At 53.7% G+C, this 25,864-nt stretch overlaps 1 protein-coding gene across 3 annotated transcripts in view; it reads right to left on the bottom strand.

Moving 5' to 3' along the window:
- UNC5B (unc-5 netrin receptor B) overlaps nucleotides 1-12,245 on the bottom strand; it is a 38,817-nt gene extending 26,572 nt beyond the window's left edge. Inside the window, exon 1 of one of the 3 annotated variants that reach the window (XM_050711940.1) lies at nucleotides 12,200-12,245. In XM_050711940.1, coding sequence (XP_050567897.1) covers nucleotides 12,200-12,230 — 31 coding nt within the window. In that variant the 5' untranslated portion in view covers nucleotides 12,231-12,245. Of the gene's footprint in view, nucleotides 1-8,717; nucleotides 8,887-12,199 lie in introns of those variants that run through there. The other 2 variants (XM_035537177.2, XM_035537171.2) reach the window with 2 other exon arrangements.
- Between the last annotated feature and the right edge of the window lie 13,619 nt (nucleotides 12,246-25,864).

Here is a 25,864-nt window from a genome sequence, read left to right as displayed (position 1 = left end):
CCATCACGCCGGTACTGCGCCGAAATTAAAGCCCTGCTCGCAGTCTCGCTCGCTCCCGGAGGCAGCCTGCTTGCCTCGGACTTAATCTCCCTTCCAAAAGCCTGCAATACGGCGAGCTGACCATGTTTCTTTCTAAATAAGCACTCAGGAAATTTAAATTGCTCCAAAAATAATGCCTACTGCCTCTTTCTGATGAGAGGAGCAGCTCCTTCCAGCTCTCACTGATGTTCTTTCGGTGAATGCTCTGCATTTCTTGTTCCACTTCACACGTGTGTAAACACAATTCCCCCCCAAAATGGGGAGCAGAGCAGCTCCAGACCAGGATTCACTAAAAAAACCCGCATGTTTTCTCTTCACCAATGCTTCTTCATAGCTTTGGTTTACTTTTTGGTCCAAAATTATTGAGGTTTTTCCCTCCTTCCCTGCAAAACTTAGTAACGTGAGCTCACCAACGCAGAGACGGAGACCAAAACCTCCCGCAGCCAGAAGTGACCTCAGCCGCAAAACATCACAAGGGGCAGCTTCAAAACAGATTTTATATAGAATTTTTTTTTGGATTCAGAAGCGATGCCATCCCTCTGCGTGCGCTTTATCCAGAATAAACACCCCGATTCAGGAGGAAAACACGCTTTGCTTCCCCAAAAGGCCCCCTCTCAGCACCCCGCAGACCGCACTAACGCCCCCCAGCACCCTGACATCTCTTCCCTACCAATCTGGATTCTTTTAGGAAGCCAGGCTAAAAACAGAAACCTCCCCCCCCCAAGGCAAACAAACAAAAAATAACCCAGACAGAAAAATAAATACTTTCTCAGGCATGGGACCTCTTCTTGGGCCGCAGTGCCCCGGGGTCCCTTTTGGGAGGGCTGGAGCATCGGTAGCACCTCCGTCTCCTCCTGCATCCCACGCGGAGCGGGGTCCCCACAGGCTGGAGCAGATGGTTTCCAAGCTGACAGGTTGCAAACAGCTCTGGCGAGCCGCTCAGGGGATCGGATATTGTCTCCGTGCCTCTAGGTTTTGGAAGGGAAGATCCCTCCCAGCTAACAACTCGGCTGCTGCCCACCCTGGGTCTCACACCCTTTTTTAAAAGCACCTCCACCGACTTCCAACAACTCTATGAGTGCCTGCGCATCACTTTTTCCACCCTGTGAAGGGAGAAGCAAATCCTTTCACGTGCCCATCCCTTACAGAGCTGGATTGAGACCGTTTGGACACAAAAACAACACGGGGCTTGCTTTCCAGCACACTCCCTGCCCCACGCGTCCATGGGCGCATTTTGGGGGGATTTCCAGCCCTTTCTCCCCTTTTTTGGGGCCGGTCTGCCAAGAAGCACCAGCCCTCTTGCAGAGGCTCTGAGAAATACTGTTCTGGAAGCTAGGCATGGTAGAAATTACCAGGTTTTGGTCAAAACCTTGATGTCTTCAGCAAATCTGAGGGTTTGGGGTTGTAATTTCTCCCCTGAGACTGAAGCTCTCACTAAAAGACAAACCTTTACTGTCTTCAGGGAAGGGGGAGAGGCCACGGGAAGTTTCCTTGGAGGAGAGAAGGGGATGGGGAAATTGTTTCAAAGCCTGAAGAAGAAAATTATCAAACCCACACTGCTCCTTTGGCAGGGCAGATATGGAGAGGAGGGACCTGGAAGGAGGTTGAGCAAGTTTTTTCCCCATGGGATTTCACATCAGCTCTCAGCTGTGCCCCCAGAAGGTGGCAAGACATCCCAGAGATGGGAAGAAGGCAGCTGGACCCTAAAACTTCCTCCCTTGCCTTCTCATTAATGCACAGGAGCCATGAGCCCAGGATAACTCAGAGAATCTTCTTCCCAACATCAGCACTGCTCATTTATGGGATCTTCAGGATTTGGGACCAGCCCTGAACACAGGGGCCAGCAGTGACACCGCAGAGCCCCAGCAGGGACCCAGCTCCTCCCCAAGCAGCTTTTGACCCTTTCAATCCTCCTTCCCGGCCGCGCCGCATCCCACCGGGCTGCGAAAGGCCGCCGAGCTGTGCGGCTCCGGCTCCTTTTGTTCCCCCGCCGTTTGCAGCCCTGCAACTCGAGCCTGGCAGAAAACATGTGGTTTGCATTCTCTCCCCTCTACTTTCCGCAGCCTTCCCCCTCTGGACGCAACGAGCCCTTCCTCTCGCGGGGAGGAAATCGCAGGCATACCTCTCTGAAGATGGAGAGGCTGCAGCGAGAGCCCCGCGCTGCGCCTGCCTCGTGCAGCCGTGAGGGATGCGCCGTGCACCCAAAAAGGTGGACGGGCATGGATGTGTACTTTGGGGTGAGCAGGGGGAAGGCAGAGAGGGTGTGCGGGGCAAGGAGAGGCTCCAGGCCACCAAAAAAACACCCAGATGCAGACCTCAAGCCCTGTCCCCTCGTACCAGCAGGGGAAAGCCAGGAAGAGCAGTGATCCCGTTGGATGGGCACATCGCTGCATGCCTAAAGGCTGCTCCAAGGGCAGGCACCAGCCACAGCTGGGGGCAAGCATCAACTCAGCCTCTTCTCCTTTCCCACGAGCATCATTCTTTCCATTTGTACCATATTTTTAGGTTAAACAACCCAGCGAGAGGGAGCCTTAAGGAGCAGCACTCTCAGAGCATCCCCTCAAACCCGCCAGGCCCCTCGCACCCACATCTGCTACAGAGCAGACTGAACCCCGGGGGGCTATGGGATGGGTGCTCCTGGCCAGAGCAGCACCAGCCGTGATAGAAACCAGGAGCTCTGCTCTCCACGAGCCCCACGGCCTCTGCGAAGCATGCCGAGCATTGCTGACGCGCTCACTACAACAACAAAAAGCCCCTCGATCCTCCAGATTTCTACATATATATTTTTTTTTTTCCCTGCAGCACAGAATCAGGAAGCCTGACACTTTCTCAGAGCCAAGCATTGATGGATTTCACTTAGAGGGTATAACAGAGCCGGGCTCACAGCTCGGCACGCTGTGTCCCCGACCGCTCAGCGCCCCGCATCCGTGTAGATCGGCTGGGACCCCGGCTGCAGAGCCGGCGCGTGGGATTTTCCAGCCCCGGCAGGACCGGCCCCAGCACGCCCCAGCCTCGGTGTTTTTGCTGCAAACTCCAAAGGAACCTGCCCATTTCGCCCCGCTTTGCATAACCAGTTTATCCCAGTGTTTGTTTTAAAAACTTCGGCTCCTGTTAGTCACTGCTCAGAGCAAACCGACCCAGCCCTATTTCCAGCTTTTGGAGCTCGCTTTTCCAGCTTTGGGCAGAGCCAAGGTTTTTATGTTGTTGTATAAATTTTAGGGCCTGAAATATGTGCCTCCGTACCTTGTTTTATACATACCCGTTGCGGCCGCTGCCCCGGTTATTTTTGAAGTCGCTCTCTACAGGTTACAACACGGTAGCTGGAGCACCCAACACCCAGGAAAGGGATTAAACGCATGGCTAAAACGCCTTCAACCCAAAGCTGGCATCCCGAGGCTATCACAACACAATACTTTTAACATTCAAAACCTACACAAAAAAACCTTTCTTGCTTCACCCTAACAGAGCGCAGACTGTCCATTCACCAGCAGTAATTCACCCAGCACAGGCACACACGGAGAAAAAGGGAGAGTCTCACAGCCTTTGGTGTTCAGCAATCCCTCTGCACCACCACATTTTCTGGTGGCACGTAGCAAAATGAAGGGTTTTCAAGCTTTCCTTGCTTTGTTCCAAAAGGAAAAACCTTCCAAATACTATTCCAGCACAAGAACAGGGTGGCAGCATGCAGAAGGGCGACGATGAGGTCTCCATGGGGGTTTGCGGCTTCAGCCCAGCGTTGGGTGGGATCCATTTTGCTCCCGAGTGACCACAAAAATACATCCTGCCCCTAACCGATGGGGAAGGGAGAGGAAGGCCTTACACCCTTTGAACACGCCTGCAGAAGTCACTCTTTGGCATAACGCACGTGGTGCTAGGGATGGGGAAGAGGCACTCGGAGGGCTTCATCTGCTGCGGGCTGGATGCGCCCACGGCTCCAGTGATGACCCAACCCCAAACCTCAGTGTTGAGGCCACGAGCAGACAGCATCACCCCAATGCACCCCAGGCGTGTCCCTCCTCCTGTTTTAAATCCATCCCGAGGAGCCCCTGGGCTCCCTAAGCTCCCGCCCAAGGAAAGCTCCCACACCATCCAAGGCATCGCAACCCCTTTCATCGCCGCCCACATCCACCCCCGCGAGCCGCCCGGCCGGGAAGCCCGGTTCTTGTCCTACAACATCTCCTCCTCCTCCCACCCGGGTTGCAGGATAAGCACTTGCAGGCTGCCAGGCAGTAATGAGGGGGTCATCGGGGATAACTTCCAGGCTGGCAGCTCCCAGGGAGGAGAAATGCTCCACAGACACCTCACCAGGCGACAGCAGATCAAGGCAGGGTGGAGAAGAGCTCACTCATCTCCCTTGCATCGTTTAACAAGTCACCGTGTCAGTCCCCATAAAACTTCAATGGGGAGGGATGCTCTATGGGAAGCAGTGCCGTGACTTACATGAGCCATCCCTGCCCGCTCAGAAACCCCCTCTTGTCCTCATTTTAGCAAACCAAATCCTACTCAGGCGCAGCTACATCGAGGTGTGCTGGATCCATCCCTCTGGTGAGCAAAAGCATCCAAAAGTGGTCCTCCACCTGTGTTCAGTAACATCAACGCCAAGCACATTTCTCCAGCTATACAAAAGGGGATTTTTACTCTTTCAAATAACATAAAACCATAAAAAAAAACAAACAAAAAAAAAACATAAAGCTCAAGGATGCTGCCCACAGCATCATTCCCAAAGGATCACGAAGCTCATCCACACCCAGAGGTCCTCACCTCTCCTCCGAACTGCAGCTGCTCACCCCAGACACGTTTAACACCTCAAAACAAGATTTTCCATGCTCTTTCAAAGGAAAACAATCGCTCGGCTTCAGGCTTCGCAAGAAGGGGAGGCAAGGTGACCCGAGGGACCCACACAGAGCCACACCAGCAGGACCACCAGCAAGCACAAGAGATGCCAGGACCCGGCTTCGAGTCCAGATGGGTGAGCATTTGGTAATGCCTGGGGACAGCCCATGCTTGGAGGCAGGGCAGGCAACCAAGCCCCTTCTTCCCAGCCATGCTGGGGCAGAAAATGGGGGCAATCCCTTTTTCTTGCTCCATAACAGAAGCTAAAGCACCTCTCAAAGCTACAAGGAAGCAAACTGGCTCCAAACATTTACTTCTCAAATCCCAGGGGGATTATCCCAGCCCCATCTGTCTGGGGCGAGCCCCGCTCCACCTCCCCATCGATATTTCAATCCACACAAATCTCGTGTCAGGAGCAAGCCCGGTCCTGAGATTTTGGGCTCCGTTTGGGGCTGCTGGAGGAGGCAGCCCTGACGCGCAGCCCTCCATCGTGCACCTCCAAGCCTCCCCAGTGGGTTTGGGGAGCTGGTAATTCCTCCTCCCCGCAGCAAGGCAACAGCACCCCAAAACCCAGAGGGTCTCAGAGAAGACCTAGCCTGGAGCAGGGGGGTCCCTCGGAGCGGGAAGGGACTCGCAGGAGATGAAAGACAGTGTGCAGGACACGCTGGAGCAAGCCCCGTACTAAATAATCCCTGCTTCCCAAGCAGTGCTTCCCAAGCAGTGCTTCACGCTGCCTTTCCCAGCCCGATTTTTGTTCGATGTCGGGGTTCACACTGCCCCTCCCTCCCCTCCAAGGGCACCCCGACAGTGCCTCACCAAACCCCCGCTCCCAACTCCCCAAATTTTCTTTTTTCTTTTCCTTTATAAGCTCAAAACAAACAGCAGAGACAAAAATCCCCCAAAAAGCCCAAGCTCAGCAAAGCCGCGGCTGCTCCCAGCCTGGCGGTTTCGGAGGAGGAGAGGGCTGCTCGCGCTTCCCCGCCGCGCTCCCAAGGAGCAGGTCCGGGGCTGCCAGCCCAGCGCATTCCTGTGCCGTGAGTCAGGGCTCCGAAAAACCAGGAGGCTTCAAAAATAATCCTGGCGCGGCTGGGATGCTTCGCTCGCCTCCACCGTGGCCCCAGCTCCCCGCACAGGACCGAAATTCGGACAAAACCCTCGGGGACAGCATCACCCTCCAGGCTGGGGCTCCAGTGCACAAGTTGAAGCCAAGCCCTGCTCCGAAACAGCCTCAGCTGTAAAATGTCAAGTGCCAGCCGAGCCTGGGGACAGCCAGATGGGGTTTTTTGGGGTTTTCTTCTCCAAAGCTGTGCATTAATGCAAGCCCTCAGTAGGTCAGGATTTGTTTTTTCCAGCTGGATCCAAGGAGCCGCATCACCCCAAAGTGATCAATTCACCCCTCCTGCAGTGCCACAAGGGGAAACAGCTCTGGGTTTGGGGTGAAGCATCCCACGCTGCATCTCTTGAGGTCCCTTCATACCAGAAGGGACAGGATTTTCACGCCACCAGCCCCAGACCCCCAGTACCCCTAGTGCAAGGGCCCAGTCCCCCCCAAGCGCTGACTCACAAGCAGGGCTGGCTTGCACAATACAAGTGATTACAGAAAATTACAGCTCGTCACGGCGAGGCACACCAAAAAGCAGAGGCGACGGGCCTCGAAAGGCCATGAGGCGGCCAGTGGCACCAGCAGGTGCAGCCACCTCTGTCCAAAAGGGCAAGGAAGGCGAGACGCGGGTGGGAGCTGGGGAAACACTTCCCCTCGCATTAGCATTGCTAAAGCTGGGGAGATACAAGTGAATAAGGCCCAGTAGGAACCTGGGGCTTTATGGCCCCGACGTGTGCTGTAATGAACTCCTCCAGACTCCATCGAGCCCCTTCCACCCACACCTTGCCGCCCCACGCTTCCTGCCGGGCCTGGGCTGCTTTGCAGGGCAAAGCTTCCCGTTAAACTGCGGGGCTGGCAGCCTGATCCTGCCAGCCCCAGGCTCGCCAGGAGCAGGAGGAGACGCGAAGCTGGAAGCCAAAACACGGGTTTAGTTAACTCCTGTCTCAGCGGCACAGGGAGGGGAGCCGGCTGGCGCAGCACCGGGAGGACCCGCAGGACCTCGCGCTGCAGGAGCTCAAGGACGCGGGTGTTATTTCTTCCTGCTACGCACGGAGAGCCACGTGCGGCTGTCCTCCACCTCCTGGGACATCAGGATGGCAAGCAATAGGTCCCCATGCAGCTCTCCTGCCGCCCATGGGGATGATGCAGGGGTCACAGGAACCAGTACTGTCACCGATCCCCTGTTCCCCTTCTCCCCAGGTGTTGGGAACCCCAAGGAGATCCCATTCAGATCCCAATCTCCATGGGTATTTGGTACAGAAGAGGGGTAGGATGACAATCTGCCCACCATAGAGACATCCCTATTCTACCCCACAGCACCCCCATTATCCGGGGTGTTTTAATCTAGGCTCTGCATCAGGCACAGAGCAGCTGAAGAAAAAGGAAAACCAACTTTCTGTGGTTTCATACAGGCACACCGGAAAGCTCCCCACACCCCCCCGGTCAGGCTCGACTCGTTTTTGCTTCTTCGTCCCCTCCCTCTCATTTCACGGGCATGCAAAAGCCAAGAGCAACGCACAGGACGGAGCCAGGCATGGGGTGCTGATGTTCCCCCCGTGTCCCCAGCAGCCACCAAACCCCCCAAACCCTCGGCCTGTCTGCAAGCGAGAGGATTTCCTTGCACTGCAACACCCAGGCCACCAGAGATGCCACTGGCAGAACCGGGTAGGATCTTTGCACAGCGGGGGCAGACAAAAAAATAATAAATAATAATCTGATTAAACTCCCTCCCCAAAATTCCTCGTCGCCTTAATTACGCTTCAGAAAGGAAGGCTCAGCTCATTTTCCTAGAAAAGCAGCTTGGCAGGGGACGCTTTCAGCGAGCAGCCAGGAGCTGCGGGGAGCCGGCGGGATGCTCTCCCCGTAAGTTTCCCCTGGGATTACAACAGTGCCCAGGGCAGGCAGGTCCCATATGTATGGCTACGGCCTCCCCAGCCTCCAACTTTTCAGGGCTCCACGTCCGAGCATCAGAGGATGACTTTCTGCATGTGGACACGGAGGAGAAACCCGCTGCCGCAGGACGGAGCGGAGTCCGGAGGTGTCATTTGTGGGGAGGAGGGAGGAAGGAAATAATTTTTACATATTTTTATAGCAAGAGGCTGAACTGGATGACGATGGGAGCCCCAACGAGAGCGGGCAGCGGGAGGGCCGTGCCTCTGTTTATTTTATTGTCCGTGGCAGGGATTACGACGGAAGGGCAGGATTTTAAGAGCATCTCAATCACAAGATTCGGCGCCGCACAGGAAACTTTGAAAAGCCATAGCGGAAAAATTAAAAAATAAGAAAAAAAAAAGATCGCTGAGCTGCCCGGCCATCCAGAGTTGGGTTTTTAGAAGAACACAGATAAAAAAAAATATCCAGCCTGAGTAATTACTTATTTGACCCGCTGGGAAATTACAGCCCACGGCGTTATAAACAGGGATGGGTTTGTTTTGCTCTTCCCAGACGGCAAGGGAAAAAAAAAAAAAAAGAAATAAAACGGCGCAATAAAACCAAAAGCAGCCGAACCGAGCAGCGAGGGGGGAGCGGCAGAGGAGCAGCCCCGAGCCCTCCCCGAGGCTCCCCCAGCCCTGGGGGTGCAGCGGGGGCGTCCGGAGAGGGGATGCTCGATGACCCCCATTTCTCATCCTTTCCACCCCAAAAAAAGGGGGGGAGGCGCAGCCCTCCGCGCTCAGCCAAGGGGATGCCCCCCCAAAAAAACTTCCCCCTACCCAAAAAAAATAGCCAAAAAAACCCAACTTACCTGCGGCGGCCAGCGCCCAGCGGCGGTGCAGGAGGAAGAGGAGGAGGAGGAGGAGGAGGATGAAGATGCGGCGGGGGGGTCCCGGGGGCTGCATGGCGGAGCGCAGCGCACAGCGCACTGCCGCCCTCCGCGCCCGCCTCGCCGCTCTGCCGGGCTGCCCGGAGCCGGGAGGGGCGGGCAGGGGGCGGGAGGGGGCGGGAGGGGGCGGGGCATGGGAGGGGCTTAACCCCGCCCCCACCCCCCCGACCCCTCCTTGCCCCCCACAGCAGCCTGCGATGAGCTGCAGCCCAACCCCTCCCTCTCCAAGGGTGCTGAAATCCACTCCAGATTTCGGGGGTTTTGGGTAGAGATTTTGCTTCACGGAGAGGGGGTGCCCCTAATTTTATTTTATTTTTTTTGCCCCCCCCCCCCCAGCTCTGAGAGCCAGGAGGGAAGCACAGGAGGCAGGGTAAAATAATTCAGGTGGAAGGGACCCGCAAAGTGGTCACCTCCAGCACCCTGACCGCTCCAAAAAAATAAAAAAAAAAAAAAACAAAAAACCCCGCACAGGGGAGGTGCCCTGCGAGCCCCTCCTCGGTACCTGGGAACCCACCCCCCCCCCGTCCAAACCCGAGTTTATGGGTTTGCAAACTTCTCCGGGCGAGGATTTGGGGGATGTGAGCCCTTCCCTGCGGCAGAACGGGGGTGGGGGGGTGTTGCTGGGGGCACTGCAAGGAGGGTGCGAGGCGCAGGGGGGCAGCAGGAACCGCGCTGCTCGGGGAGAGGGAGCTCCGGCAGCCCCGGAGCTGCTAAGCGGGTTTCATTGCCGGCAGCCGCAAGGTTTAGGGACTGGGGGAGAAGGAACCCTGGCAGGGAGGAATTACAGCGGCCAGGGCTGGGGTTTGGCACCGGCTCCTTCCAGGATGGAGGCTGGCACCCTAGGGGGGTGGCACCCAGAGGGTGGCACCCGGCGGTGCATCCGCTGCCCTGCAGCCCTCCATCCCCTATATTCAGAGCAGGGCAACGTGCTGGAAAAGGCTCGGGAGTGAAATCAAAATCTCCTTGCCAGCTGCTATCACCATAAAAGCCTCGAATCTGGCTCGCGTGTTGGGGGCCGGGACACACGGACGCCTCCCCAGCACGGACAGACGGCCAGCACCACGCACGGCCACCCCACAGCCCCAGCACCCTCCGTGCAAAGCATCCTCTGTGACCGTGCAGGCATCTATCCTGGTCTCAAACAACACCGATAACGCTGGTGCTGAGGGGCTCGGGAGAAAAGCTTGGTACAAGGAGCCCCTTGGAAGTGGAGGGGTTTTTTTTTGCCCGGAGCTTGTTTTAGAAAGCAGGGAGAACACGGGGTTAAACTTGGTGGCGTTTAAGTCATCGTCTGGTATTCAAAATATGAATTAAAGCAATGCAAATTAATGGGTAGCCGACCGCTCTTTCGCAACCGTAGAAAAAAATACGACAAGGCAAACTATCATTAAGGCACGAGGGCTGTTTTCCCTCCCAGGTGTTTTCACGCTGCCCCTGCTTTGCCTCAAAATCCCTGGGGTGCGTGGCTCAGCCCGAGCCCCAGTGCTCCCAGGAGGTCCTGGGGTGTGGTGAGGTGCTCGGGTCTCAGGCACACAGCAAACCCTGAGGGCCTGGTGGCCACGAGGGGAACCAGGTAGCCATGAGGGGAACTGGGTGGCAACGAGGGGAACTCTCCAATGCTTGTCTTGGCACCCCCACATCTTGCAGGGGGACGTGAGCTTGCGCTGGGGTTGACGCAGGTCCTACGTGCACCCCAGCACCGCTCCTGAGGACCACCAGCCACCAGCTCCCCAATTTGCAGGGCACCATCCCTCACCCCAGCAGGGCTGACACTGCTCCCCAAGCCCCCCTCCAGTCCTTGTTTGGGGAAAATGGGCTTCCCCAGGGGTGGTGGGTGCCTGGGTGGGAGCCAGCTGCCCCCTTGGCTCAGGCTGCGGTCCCCAGGCTACCCCAGGACCAGGGAGGTGAAGGCAAGGAGCCTGCCCCTCGCCACCAAACCCAGCTGCAGATGGGCAAACCCATCCCAAACAGGGCTGGCAGGGAAGATGCAGCACCTTCACGGCAGCTGGGGATGGAGAAGGGCCACCGCAGGAGCAAGACATGACGCGTAGAATCATGAAGAGAAGCAGCAGCATCCCCGTGGAGGTGCCGGGAGGGAGGAGGTGGTTGTGGTTCAGCGGCTCCCGAGCCCTTTCTGCTTTGCAGAGCTTTACAAGTGATGCAGAGCCGGCGTGTGATTCGATTAGGGACCCACTTCGCTTTGTACCGGCTCCAGAGCCTCCTTGTGACCCGGTGCAAACCCTGCAGGAGCATCGCACATGTCCCCCTGTCCCATGGGGACACGGAGCTGGGAGCAGCTCCCCAGGGCCATGCAAACCCAGTGCCACCCCTGCCTGGTGTCCCTCGGAGACTCCCCGGTGGCATCATAGCTGGGCTGGGGGGGCGATGCCAGGAGGTCAGAAGAAGGGAGAGGCGAAAGAGAAGAGCAGCGGGCCCATGTAACAGCGCCAGCGCCATGGAGCAGGTGCAGAGGCGGTGATAATTCCCCATTTCTCCCATTGCAGGAACGAAGAGTGCCCAAATCTTGTTATCGGGCCGCAGATTTAAGGACAAACAAAAGGCAGCTCTTCTTCCACGCTGCCCGTGATTGAATTAGGGACCTCGTTGCCACGGGGTGCTATGGAGACCTACAGTGTGAACGGGCCCCAGAAAGCATTTAGGCACCCTGGAGGGGCACGGGGCTGTCACGGGGCATTAAACATGATGGAGGGGTCACCCCAGGGAGCCCTAGGCCCGCGGCAGACGTCAGACAAGGGCTCGGCCAACCTGCCATCCCCAGCCAGGGATTCTGGATGGCTGTGAGATAAATAGATACCATGCCTCATCACCGAAATAACCACAGAGAGGTTTGGGTTGGAAGGGACCCTAAAGGTCCCCTAATTCCAACCCCCTGCCATGGGCAGGGACACCTCCCACTAGGTAAGGTTGTCCAGAACCCCATCCAGCCCGGCCTTGAGCACCTCCAGGGATGGGAATAAGCCATTCCCAAATGCTCTTGAGGGCAAGAAGGAGGTTGTTGGACCTCGGACATGCCCAGGATGGGCAGCAAGGGGCATGAGGGGCACCAGAATGGACAGGGCGACACCTGGCCCCATGCATTGCAGAGGTGCAAGCAGCCCCAGCGAGCCAGGAGCTCCACGTGCAATGGGTCTGCACCGAGGGCTGAGCCAAAATTTCCCCCATCAGCTGGGATTGTTACCCGTGGCTGTCCTCGTGGGGAACTCGGTGGCACTGGGTGGGCTCCCGCAGCTTCAGGAGGAGCGGGGGGGGGGCCAAACATCCCCCCTCATCCACAGGGCACCAGCATGTGGTCTCCATCCAGCATGTCAGCTCAATAATTTATTGTCCAGGAGGTGCAATCACTATCCATAATTCACAAGCAGTAATGTTCTACAAGTTCAAACCTGCAATTTGGCTCCCCGGACTGCTTGCCATCTTCACATCCCAAATGGCATTTCTTCCCAAAAGGCAGTGGCCGGCTCTGGGCTGATACAACAGTGTGGAGCACCCCAAAAACGGCAGGTTTTGGAGCTGTGTCCATCTGTCCCAAGGGCTGCATCACTGCCGCTCTCTGAAATTATGAAGTCTCGTTTTTCGGTCTGGAAGGCTGATAAGCAGGTTGTGATAACACAGGAGCATTGTCAGTGCCGTGGAGGCCAGGCAGACCTCCAGCAGGTGGGGAAGGCTGAGAGGTGAGAGGCTGAGTTTTCAGATTAGGGGGGAGAAAAGCCTCTCGTGCTCTACAAACTCTGCTCGGCAGACGTACAGCATGGTGAGGCAGAGCACGCCGGAGCTCCCTAACTCCCGGGGGAGATGTTTATTAACTCGTCAAAATACAGCGTCTGCTGTTGCCAGCAAGAAGCTAGAACAGCAAAAAAAAAAAAAAAAAAAGGAGAAAATAGAAAAAAGGGAGGGAAAAAAAGCCAAGAAACATCAAAATAAATAAATAAATACACCATCATTTGCTTGCCTTTGCTGATGGCTGGAGATGCTCCGTGCAAGGAGCGTGTCTGAGTGCAGACACCCCGGTGGCTCCCAGGGTGACAGGGGGGGACCCTGGGAACAGGGCACCCACACGCTGCTTGCAGGACACACTCGCCAACCTTCATGTGATCGTGACAGTGGCATCCCTGGCTCCACAAAAATGAAAATTTCTAGACCAAACGATGCAATATCTGGAAATGAGGCACCAAATGAATGCTGTGTGAGCACAGGGCCATGCTGCTGCAGCCATTACATCCCAGTGATGCTCCCAAACTAGAAAAAGGAGAGCAGCCACCAATTATTTTAATCATATTTGTTTAAGCACTACAGATCATGGCTGAACTTTCTTCAGCAGGTGTTTGCTACCGCTTTGCTCAGCCACACTCCTCCACAAATTACACATCACAGCAGCGACACCGCCGCGTTGTCACTGGCACAAGTGGCCTCGGCGGCACGATGCTGCCTGTGATCCATCAGGGCTTGGGGTTTTTTCAGCCCCATTAAACAGGGCTTTGAGTTAAGCGCTGTGGAAGGACCTCAGTTGCCCATCATCCCTGGGGCTGCCAGAGAGCAGGGGCAGGAGATGTTCTGCTGGGTGGGAGGATGAGAAATTCAGTGCCCACAGGATGAGGATGGGCACCGCAGGTCCTGGCTGTGGTCCTTTCAGCATCCGCCGTGGGATTTCCCCAGCCGCCCCCAGTTCTGTAAATTTGTTCTTTAAGGAGCGATTTAAACTTAAAAATGCCCCCCCGGTGTGAAAGTGCCACTGCACAAAACAGCAGATGGTGTTTGAGCACTGTAAAACAGCAAATGCCTCTTACCAAAAGACATAGAGCAGGGATTTCTTGGCGCTACGTGAGTGCCTCGGGGGCTCGACTTGCAGCTTTCAGCGTGGAAGGGGAGGAGGAAAAGCACCCAAAGGCTGGAAAGTGCTACGAGATGGTGTCAGTGGTAGGAGAGGCTTCCCCGTGCGTGGTGTGAGCTGTCCTGGGCAGGAGGCACGGAGCCGGTGCGGCAGGAGGTCCTGCGCACGGGAAGGCGCTCCCTGTGCTACAATAACATGGGTTTTGTTCAGGAAAAATCAAAACAGTTCCTCAAAACGAGGAAAAAAAAAAAACAAATGGTAAACCTTTCCTCTCTCTCTCCCCACCCTGGAAATTAAACAAATAAACCCCTCCAAACCGCATCCTCCTGGTGATGCTGCTTCCACGAAAAAAAAACACAACACTTATTCTTAGAGGTTTTACAAAAAAAAACCTTGAGTGCTGCTCATTTCCAAACTCAACAAGCACATTTCAGAGAGGCAAATGCAGAGAGCCCAGGGCACCTCCTAAATGTCACCGAGAAGTGCTGGTCCCTCGCTTGGTTCCTGCTTTGGGCATGGGGGAGATGCCTGGCACCAAACAAACACCCCAAGCAAAGCAAAAGCCAAATTCAGGTCCCTTCGCCCTTGCTCTTTACTTGCGGCGCCTCACCACGAATAAACTTACAAACACCCCTCTCAAGGTTACCCAACACTGGTTAAAGATTTAAGAAGAGCGCCGTACGGTGTATACAGCTCCTCCTGAAATATTCATCCCTGGCATCAATGTTTCATCAATTTGCTACCATATATCACCCCTGACACTGGCTTCAATCAGTTTGGTGCGGATTGTGAAAAATATGTATGTTTATAGAACCACCCGCTTTGCTTTCCTTTTATTTATTTTTTTATACACATAATTCAGCATCAATTAGCCGGGCTGGATCTCGGCCTCCCCCTTGCTCCAGGGATATGTGCAGCCCTCGGCGGGGACCCGCTGCCACTTAGCCGGGGCTGCCCTGGAGCAGAGAAACCCTACAAAAGGAACCACCTGATGATTTATTTGGGTTTTCGTGTCCCTGTTGCAGGATCCTTGCTCCTGGGAGCATTTTTTATGTCGTGGCCATGCTCCCGTGGTGGAGCTCTCCGAGGGACCCCGTTAAATGACCCTGCTCCCATGGCAAAGGGGGGAAAAAAGGTGCATCTTTGAATATTTGGGCAAAAAGTAGAAAAGTTAAGGCAGGCCTTTGCTCTCCCCCCAGACTGAAGCAGAGCAGCCAGCCCATCTTACAAGTTCTCTGATCTGATGTGCAAAAAAAGAAGGGTGAGAACCCCCCTGGTGTCCTTAACTGCAGCCTCCAAATGCCAGCCTTGTTTTCACTCTCTTTGAAATTCCCTCTGTCAGTCTGTCCCTCTGGTTCAGGACCAAAATTGACTTCGTGTCACAAAGGAAGTAATTATTTCCCTCCCCAAATGAAGATGGCAATTATTCTGCAAGAAGCGAGGGACGCACGCAGTTCAGAACGCCGAGCAAGGCCGGATCGTGAGCACCTACCAGGTCCCTCTCCGGCACCATGCCTTGGGATGTCCTGCCTTAGTTTTTCTGTCCATTTCTTTCGTGCATGCTTTTTTCCAAGGAATGAGTGGTTTGTCTAACTTGCAAGCATCTCTTCAGCTGCTCTCAAGCACATTGTGGCTCCTGCAGGTGTTAACAGCCAACGTAAAGAGCTGCACAAAGAAAGAAGCCCGAACCCCACAAAAAAACAGCAGCACATACCAGAGAGGGGTGAACCAGCCCCATACCCATTAACTACTACCAGCAGCCCCCCCACTCCTCATCCCGCTGCCCTTCTCCAGCACCGCAAGGGTTAAGATGAGTCTATTACCGTTTGCTTGTCACTTTGTCGCTGATCTAATGACCATCGATAATAGTTGAATAAGAATTGATGGAGAGATGGATTTAATTAACCCTGGTGTCAGCAGCCAGCGTCGCTGTCTGTTTGCGTTAATGGAGCAGCCCCGGATAAAAAAACCCTCCTGAGCTTTGCACGGGTGGAAGAGCCCTGTTCATCAGCTGCGTCCTCCAGGTGCTCACAGGGAGGAAATTGCCTCCTTCTGCCCCAAAATGAATAAAATCACCCCATCTGCTTCTCCCACTGCCCTGAGTGGGGAACCTGTCTGACACCCACCAGCCTTTCCTTCACACCTTGCCTTCCTCTCATTTTCAGCTGTGATTGCTTTTCTTGTTCCAACACGTGGCAGGCAGGCGGGTTTGGATGCTTCTCGTGGTGCTGGGGATGCTTGGGGTGCTCCCGTCCCGGGGAGCCCACACGGCCGCACCACGGGACCAAGGAATAAGCTTCCCGGTACAACATGCATCCAGGCTAGAAATAGCTCTCCGGGTAAAAGCAGCTTTTGTCTGGCTGCTGGCATTTCCAGGTGAGACGGGACAGGTCTCCCACAGCATGAGGTCAGTGGGAACAGCAGTTGCTGCTGACTGGTTTCCTGCTGAGAAATGGTGAGGTCTGCTCCTGGCTCCCGCACCGCCGCCAGTGTCTGCAGGGAGTGAGCATCTCCGGCAGGGTTCCCACGGAAAAGCCACACACAAAACCTGGGGGTGCAGGCAAAGGAGGCAGGGAATGCGTCCCTGAAAGTGAAAGCTGCAATTTGGGGGTTTTTCCTGCCTTTGGGCCTCACTTGTCTGGCTGTAGAAGGAAGATGGCATCACCTATACGTGGAGAGGTGGGGAGTTTAACCCCAAAGTGGCTAATTGGGAGCTCCTGAGTCCTTAAATGTGAGCCAGCTGTGCTGTTGGAGGCAGGGAAACTGGGGGTGGCACCAGAAGGAGGTTTTCCACCAGCAAATTGTCCTCGCTCCACTCCCACCAGCCCTATGCATCCAGGGAGGGTGCGCTGAGCGTGAGAGGTGCTGGATGCACCCGCTCTGGGTGCTGGGACGGTTTGGGTGCCCCCAGCTCCGCCTCGCCACCACCCAAAGCACAGCTAAGGCCCGTCCTGCTCCAAAACAGCTCCAGCCCTTGGAAAGATGCTGGTTCAGAGAGAAACAGGCTTCCTGTTTTGCTCATCCCCATCCCAGACAGAAAGCACTTTTGCCAAGTACATCTCCAAATCCCTGCCAGTAACCTGCAGCCATGGAATATGTGAGACTAGGGAAAAAAAAAAAAAAAAAAAGAAAAAAAAAAAAAAAACACACCAAAAACCCAGCAGAATTTAATTTTGAAGACCCAGCTAGTCTTATAGCTTTTCAAGCTTGGGAGCAGGTGAGCCAATAATAAAATAAACTGCCCAGAGAGGAAATGAATATTGGGTTTTGTTCCAAATGGATGAGTTCAGCCAGAGTCTGAAAAGGGGGAAAAAAAAGAAAAAAAAAGAGTAGGAATTGTTCTGTGACAAACATATTTTGACAATCCAGCTGAAACGGCTGACAGACTTATGAGCGAGGGGGAGGAATCACCGATGGCCAAGTGTCACTCCACTTGTTTTCCTTGATGCAGCCTGGCCTCGCTAACAATGCGTGTCACTGCCCGGCGCTGCGAGCATCCCCTGGGAGCGACACCCGGCGCTCTCGGAGGTCGAGGCAAGCTTCCTCCCGCAATATACCTGCCAACAGCACCGGGGCAGCCAGCATGGACCCGGAAAGGGCGCGGTGCGGTGGGGCCGGGGTCTCGGACCAGGCGTCCTGGTGTGGTTTTGTTTGCTGCTGCTTCTGCTGCTGCCTGAAGCCACCTGGAGCTTGGGGACACTGCGTGGCCGTGGGGCTCCTGCGGATGTGGCGGGTGCTCCCAGGGTGGGATGGCAATGTGGTGCAGTTTTCCCCCAGCTTTGTACAAGCAAGCGTCTGGCAGCTTTTTCCAGCATGCAATAAGCCCAGGTGGCAGTGAAGTCATGGGCATGCCTCTGTCTGCTGTTCTTCTGCTGAAGCAGGGCTCCATGTCTCTATCTGCAACCAAAGCCTCATGTTGGGTAAAGCTGAGAAGTGTAGGAGCATGCTGGCCACTTCATTTTGGCCTCCTGACCTTAAAACAAGGCTGGCCAGGAGCAGGGACACGTGGCGCAAAGCCTTCTGGCCGTGTTTGCCAAGGGGAGCTACCAGTGACCAGGAATGGGTTTGGGGGACCAGGGTGTTCCCTACTGATGCTAAACTAATGTTGTGCTTACAGATCTTGTGGGATCTGTCCTGTTCTGAGACCTCAAACCCTCTCCAAACTGCCCCAAACCAGGCCACAGGGTCAGAAGGGCTGAAACGGGCACTGGCAAGCAGCCAGGCGCTCACACGCCGACAGCCACGACTGCACCAGCTCCGTTTCCTTGGGAAATCTGGCTAAAAATTACGTCTGGATCACAGACCCAAGGGATTTTCTGAGTCCCTTCCCAGTCTGAGAACAGCACGGGGTTGGGAGATAAATAAAGCACTTGGGGCTAAACCTCCTCGGGGGACGTCTTGGTGCTTCCAGGGACAAGCGCCTTGCTTTTACACCAGCGGCCGTTCAAATGCAGGATGGAGTTCAGCAAACTGAATGTCAGGTTGTCTAGGATGGGAAGAACTCCAGAAATTGCCAGTGATATATAAATATATTCAGCATTTGTCCCTGACCTGTGCTCTGGCAGGTCTTTCCCACCCAGCTTAACGCCTGTGCTCAGCTCAGCCCGGCCTTGGCAGAGAGGAATCCATCCATTCGGGTTGTTTGGGATAAGTAATGGGGGGAAAATAAACAAGCCGGACATTTTAGGTTGTTCCATTCTACTCCCAGTAGCCAGCTTCATGCTATTATTGCCGGGTTTAATCACCCCTCACACCCCGCCAGCCTCCTGATGGGACGCAGGCCTTGTTAACATGCAAAACCATGTAAAGATGCAGGTGGGGTTCTGCCTGCTTACACCAGAGCTGCTCCAGCGAGAATTACCCAATTAAACCTCCACCTCTCCCTTGCTTTCATTTCCCTCTCCACATTGTGGCGGCGTTATCAGCCCACCCAACGGGGCCCTAAGCAAGGGCCTCCTGTATTAAGCCATCACCCCGGGCGCTGTGGTGCTGGGTCCCCTGCTGGGGCTGGGGGGGGGCAAAGCTAACCCCAAACCTAAATACATACACCAGCATATGCTGGTGGAGCCCCCAGGGGGCCTGTGCTGACCAGAGGGGTTTTTCTCTTTCTGGTAGCACTCATCCCTCTTCACTCAGCCTGTCCTTTCTGCTTTGGCACTGAGGCTGCGAGCTGGGGAAAAAAAAAAAAAACAAGCACAGCAGAAGTAGGCACCAGTGCTGTCTGTAAGCAGGGATGCTGAACCCTGCTTGCACACACGTGAATATTCGGGAAAACCCCTAGAACTTCCCAGTTCAGAGCAGGGGTGCCAGGATCTGTCCTCAGCCCATCCGGGTGCCTCCTTCCTGCGGGACTTCGGTGTCTTTCCAGGATTTCCCATGGCTGTTTGTCCTGTCAGTTCCTTTTCTCCAAGTGTCTCTGCTGTATTTTTATTCTGGGCTTTCAGATCAAATAGGAGAAAAAAAAATAGCAAAGCAGCAGTTACCAGAGCCCCTGGAGCAGCTTTGGAGTAAAGACTAGGCTTATTTTATTAGACATAATAGCCAGAATACCTGTTTGCCAAAAAAACACGGGTTTGGGGCATGAGAGCTGAAGAGTTTGAACAAGTTCCCTCTCCCCAGCATCTGCTGGGGTACCAGAGCCAGGGAGGAGCCCTCCATCCCCTCCGCTTGCCCCACCAGGGCTGTTGCACCAACAGCCTCCCCAGCCCTGGTCATAATTGCTCCCCGTGAGGCCATCTGACATCCCCAAGAGCCTGGACAGGGTGCCCGGGGGGAGGAAAATGCCATTCCTCCCAGGTGGCATCGCACCCCTGCCTGCCTGTGCCCCCACCCACAGCATCCTTAAAAACCACCCCAAAACGTCCTTTTTCCTCCCAATCCACGATGTAGATTTACACCGGGTATTGCCACGGCAACGGCTTGTCCTCCCTCCCCAACCCGACCCCTTCCTCCAGATGCAGGGAGGAAAAAAAATTAAAAATAAACAATTTTAATAATGTCACGGAAAGCAGACGGGGATATAAAAAGCCATTAAGCACTGGAGTGGCCCTCGCCACGGGAAGTGCTCCAGCTCCTTCCCTCTCTGTCTCTCTTCAACCCCCTGAAAGGTAACCTTTAAAACACACCCGGCAGCGTGGTACTTAAACCTCTGGCATTTACCTTCATTTCGCTCTGGCTTTTATTTCTTTCGAGGGGAGGAGGGCTTTTATGTTAGATGAGGACAAGTTGTTTTTTTTCTCCTTCCCCTCGGCTTGATTATTTTCCCCTCCTGTGCACGTGGTCGCTTTCTTTTTTTAACAAAAATCTGGGTTTACAGGGTGCACGCAGGATGGGGATGCAGCCCAGCAGTGGGGTGGGAGCACCGTGGTGCTCCTGATGTCCCCTCCACCCCTGTTTTGGGACAGTTTTGCCTCCTCCAGATGCAGGAGGAAGGTGAGATCAGTGATGGAGAGGGCTCCAAGGTCCCCAGTGGGCTTCAGGATCGGACCCATGCAGAGAAGGTTACCCTCTGAAAGAGATGCTCTTAGTGCAGAATAGCTGTGCACAGGAATCACACCAGATCACAGTTTTATCACGGTCTGCTTGCCACATCTGCCTTTTTTTTTCCTCCCCACCCCCCCCCCCCCCCCCGACCCTTCTTCAGTAGCGTTGCCATTAGCAGAGAATCTCAGTTCTCATTGCAGAAAGAAAATCTCATGTTTTCTAGGTTGGAAAAGTAAGACCTAATTGTGCCCAGACACCCATGGGCAAAGGAGGAGCCCCAGATATATTAATAAAAGGAAACTTGCACAAGTTTTGGAAGCCATTCATTACTTTCAGCTGTGACCCAGCAACGGAGACATGAATTATTATCTCCCTGCAACCCAGCAGCACCTGCACAGCCCGGCTGACCTTGTGTGATGTGCACAGCAGCAAGCCTGAGCATCCCCAGCACCCAAGCAGGCACCCCAAAATCCCACGAGGGCTGGGGAAAGATAAAGATCCAGACAGGTAAAGATCAAACCTCTGCCTCCTCAGGGCTGGGAATCAGAATAAATCACCATAAAACAATCTGTGTGTCAGCTCCGGGTACCCAGCTCAGGCCCAAAGGCGTGCGGTGAACGATAAGCACGGCCAATGGTCATAAAGAAAACAAGGATTGCCAATTAATTGTGACAGATTAATCACCCAGAAATGAGTAAAACACACAATTATGAAGATTGCCCATCTCACAGCTGTCCCACAGTGAAATTTTCTGTGTCTGCAAAGGTTGGAGAGGGCAGACAACCTTGGGTGAACAAGGCTTCCTTGGGATGCACCACATTGGCAGTGCCATCTCTAGGGCTTGAACTGAAATAAACACCTCCAAAAATGCTTCCGAGCAAAGATCGCGGTCCTAATCCATCCTCTAACCGAGCAGAAAAGGGCAGCAGGGGCAAGGTGAGGTTTCTCGGTGTTGAATTACAGAGAGCAGAGCCACAGTGCTGTTACGAGAGGAAGAAAAGGCAGAAATCAGCCGAAGGACCAGGCTGGGGAGGTGAACGAGGTGACAGGCGAACCACCCTCAGTCAGTCAGACACAAGCGAGTGGAGGCTGGGTGAAGGCTGGGCACCTTGTGCTGCTTTGGGGGGGATCGAGGTTTTGGGGCCCTGGGGTGAGGATGAGTCTCCTTTCCTCTTCCCATCCCATTTGTCCAGAAGGGCCAGGAGCGATCGATAGATGGATGGGATAAGGGGAGGGGTCTCAGGTTAATTCCAGCTTAAACCCAATTTCATTTCCCTTATAATTAGAGCAGTAGGCATGTTTTAGCAACTGATTATCTCTGCCAGGCAGTTGTGTTTATTCTTCTGGGCTACTTTTGCGAGTTTTCCAAGCAAATCTCCACCGTGACTGTAACATAAAAAAGGGAGCAAGGAGAATGCTCTGCCAGGAATTTGGACCAAAATTTCCTTTTTACTTCCCAAAGGTGAAAGCCAGAAGGTGCTACACAGCACCAATGAGGTCCGGGCACATGGTATAGGAACAGCATGGGAAATCAGACCCCCTCGCCAGCATTGGTGGCCAAATTTTTGCATTTGGGCTCCAACGCACCTCCTTTTGGTACCTGGCTCTCCTCCCTACCTTCCCCAACCTGTGCACAGCTGGTCCCCGCCGTGTGCCATCTCCGAAGGGTTAAGCACTGCCGTTCCTCGCCTCCACACACTCATTCCCTAGCTGTTTTTGTTGGGATGTGTCATTCCCCTACTTGGCTCAGCTCCTCTGGCCGTGGGTGCCAGCGCTGACGTGCTCCAAAGCCCTGCCCGCACCCGGGGAAGGCTTCTCCTGCTCGCTTCGTGCCCCTCCATCCAGCACCTCTACGCCCCAGCACCTGATAAAAAAAACCACCTAAACCCATCATTACAAACTTATTCATTCTTCCCCCACTTCCCTCTGCATTTCTGGGCTCGGTACCCCCTGTAAAAGCCTCAGCGAGCCCTTTTGGCGTGGTCACCCTGCTGGCATTTTCCTCCCTCGGAATGGGATGCGACAGCGTAGAGCTAACAAGTCCAGGAGGAATACTCATAAAAGAGCCGGTGTCACAGCACGTTGTTAAAATAGCAGGTGAGCCAGCCGTTTGGAGAGCTTAATGGGCCCACGTTTTAAAAATACCCATGCTACATCTCACACGACAGATAATAAAATCTGCAGCAGATATGGATTTTCCTGCCCAGCCGCTGCTCCAAGCTCTGGCTCCCCTTCTTTACCCAGGGGGGATTTTTCCGTGGCTTTGCTGCTGCATTTTTGGAGAAGGAGGGATAGAGGAGGGACGTGTATCCTGGGCTGCTGGGAAGGTGTCTTGCACATATTTGCAACCCTGAGCTAAGCCCTTCTGCATCTTCTGCACAGTTTTCGGATGCTCCTTCTACCCAAACCCCTCTTCTTCTCCAATACCAAACTTCGGGGTGGGGACAGCTTATTCCTGACGCCCCACAGGCCCATTTTGGCAGAGGGATAAAGAGATGCTGCTGTTAGGAGCAAAAAATAGGGGCTCCCCTCTCACCCAGACAGCCTGGTACTGCAGAGCCAGGGGGTTATTCTATCTTATTTTTATTTTTTGCCACGTGCTATTTGCAAGAAGTTAATGCACAACATGAAATCTTCAACCTGACAAGTGAAATTTAGTTAGCCGAGCTTCTATTATTCCCAATTTATTACTCCACTGGAGAGTTATGCAGTCTTAGGGGCTGAAGAAAGGAAAACACGCACCCGCGCATGCACCGACGGGAGCCAGCAAACCAAACCCAAGGCTCCCGCTGAATTATGACTCACAATTTATAAACCATTACGTGCAATGGATTTCAACTATATTTATTGCAATACGACTGCTAGCAGTTCAAAAATCAATTTGGTAAACGTGGAGGGAAAGGGCGAAATTATTAATGTTTTATATAAATGCCGGGGCTTATCCTTTCCCGGTAAATAACCTCAAACTCTCTGCTCGCTATCCGCACGAGATCTGTGCCACCCATGGATGCACATCCCAAATACCACAGTGGTGAAAGGAAAGATGCCCCAAGGCATGCCCCACAGGTGCCAAAGAAATGAACAGAGTGGAGACCACCGTATCCACTAGTTGAAGAGGAGTTGAGGTTATTTTTAAGGGATGGGATGCACCCAACACAAGAGGGGTCTGGTCCAACGCCTCCACGTGAAGATGCTCAGGGGGAAGATGGGGCACGAGGCATCCTGAAGGATGGCCTCTGAGGAGCTCGGGGAAAGAAAGCAAGGGCTCAGCTTCGTCACAGAAAGCTCTCATCGAGTGCCCTGGCTGCGGGAAATCGGGGCATCTGCTGCAAAAGGTTGGATGACATCAGCATCTCTGTTCTGGTGAGCCGCAACCATATGGTGTGCTCCCAGCGAGAGGGTTCCTCTCCAAATTAAGAAACCAAAGCAAAAGTATGAGATTAGAAGAGAAGCAGAGGGGTGTTTTACATGCCTTTAACGGTGACCTTAACAAGTGGTTTTTTTTTTTCTTTTTTTTTCTGCAGCATCAGGAAGGAAACTCACTTCTATTTTAAAAGAAAAACTGAGTTTCTTGTGTGTTCCCATGATTCTGATGCTGGCACTTTAAATTAATCATTGCAAAGAGCCACCACGAAAATAGCACTACCAGGCATGAACATCCTCTGGGCAAATGTTGAAAATGCTGCCTGATGTATGCACGTTAAAGAGTTATTCCTCTCTTCCATCTCATTTTATGCAAGCCATCTGAACAGGGAGAAGATTCACTTAAGTTGTTTGCATGTTATCGTTTGCTGGGCTCTGCTCATCACCCCGCAAAGTTTGGCAGCAGGGTTTGATCTGCACGGCCCAAACTCATCCTGGGTGCAGCAAGAGTAGTCCTTTTTTCCCTTGGGTGAATGGGAAGCAGATGTAGCGTGGTGGCCCTTGAGCAGGATGGAGATGTTTGGACCAAGACCACAGCTTGGGAATGCTGCCAGGAGAGGTGGAAATCCAAGCAATCAGCACCAAATAAAGCTCCCACCATCCGCACATGGGGTGGAGAAACCAAACATTGCAAACCCAGCAGCGGTCCCAGAACAAACCAGCCACCCCAAGGCATGATCGTATTTACAAGGGATGCTCACATCACTTCCAACCCCAACCAGACCCGGGAGAAATCACTCGGGCAGGAGGAGAAGCTGCTGGGTGCTACCAGGCAGAGAGATCCCACCAGGGCTCCCTGGTGAGCAGAACAGTTGGAGGGCAGGACAGTCCTGGTGGTGAGTACAGAAGCACTCCTGATCTGAACCTCAAAAGGCTCAAAACCAGTCTTTCCCCCTTTGAAAAGCCAAAACAAAGCCTGATTTTACTAGAAATGCACTTTTTTTTTTTTTTTACTGATAACGTATTTCCTTGCCATAAACTCCTGCCTTCCTCCATTGCGCATTTAAACCATCTTGATATTCCCCAAGATCTGTTTTCTGGCACTCTCTCACTGTTGCCATTTCTGAAAACAAAGAAGATTTAAAACAAGCAAACTACCTGACCTTACCCTGACTGATGTTTCTCTGGGGCTTTCACCTGAATAATTCTCACCAGCTTCCCATCAGTGGCCACGGCAGCAGCCACCAGAGGTATCGATCAAGTCCTGAGTCACTTCTGAGCCAGCACAGACACTCGGAAAGAAAAATAAAGTTCTCTAAAGGCAAATCTGTCTAATGACAAGAAAGTAAGGAAAGAGGGCTAAAAGCATAGGTATTAAACACAACAAACCTGGCCTTAATTCAGTGCTAGGGGTAACGCACCTTGGAAAGGAGAGCATGATTGCTGAGCTATTAAATATCGCCTTTCCCTAATTCTGCCTGGGTTTGTCTCCGATGCCTGCAGGTTTTCCTCCTCTCTGTCCCCCTCCTAAAAGCATAACCCTGGCTTTCATGATTTTATTTCACAGCGCGTCTGTTGCCACTTCTGTTCAAGTCTCCCAAACACATCTATTTCCACCAGATCAGGGGCACTGAAAAAAAAAAAACAAAAAACCAAACATCCCTGGGTGCAAGACAGTTTCCTGGCCCGAGGAGCTCGCAGCCCAAATTCAAAGTCTGATTTATGGGGTTTAACTGTGATGGGCTGAAAATGGGTGCAAAATATGGAAAATAATGGGGCTTAGAGATGTCGACAGACCTCAAAGCCTTCTCCTGAGTGAGAATGGGGCAGACACCTGAGTCACATCAGTTACAGGGCAGGAAGGGATGAGCACAGACGCCGGGGTTATCAGATCCATTCTCCTGCCTCTCGCTTCTCCTCCTATCTCAGGGCAGGAGCCAAAGGCAGCAGGAAGCACTATTTATTATACCTTTTTGCCTCCTGCAAACACCATCAACCTTTTCTTGGCATTTCATCAAAGATAAATGGCCCGATCCCGCTTCCATTAACACAGAAGGAAAAATTCCCTTTGACTCCCTCTGCCGTGGTACAAGAGCTCCCAAACCATCAGCAGGGGACTGACACTTTGAGGTTTCTCCATCTTTTTCCTTGTGCAGTTTTGCCTACAGAAGCCCTCCAGAACCATCTCTCTTGATGCAACACCACCGTTGGGCTGAGAAGAGCGAGGCTTGCTGCAGCAGACCTGGTGGCTTCCCTTGCCACGCATGTCTGGAGGATAAATAGAGGGTTCCAGCTTCAAGGGCCATTAATCTGGCAGCTATGCTTTTGGCTGACCATGCCCTGGTATCTCCACTTCTCTCCACAACCCTCCTGC

This window comes from Cygnus atratus, chromosome 7 (assembly GCF_013377495.2).
Source record: "Cygnus atratus isolate AKBS03 ecotype Queensland, Australia chromosome 7, CAtr_DNAZoo_HiC_assembly, whole genome shotgun sequence".
Taxonomy (NCBI): Eukaryota; Metazoa; Chordata; class Aves; order Anseriformes; family Anatidae; genus Cygnus; species Cygnus atratus.
The sequence above is the reverse complement of the archived record's forward strand: the minus strand, read 5'-3'. Positions and strand labels throughout refer to the sequence as shown.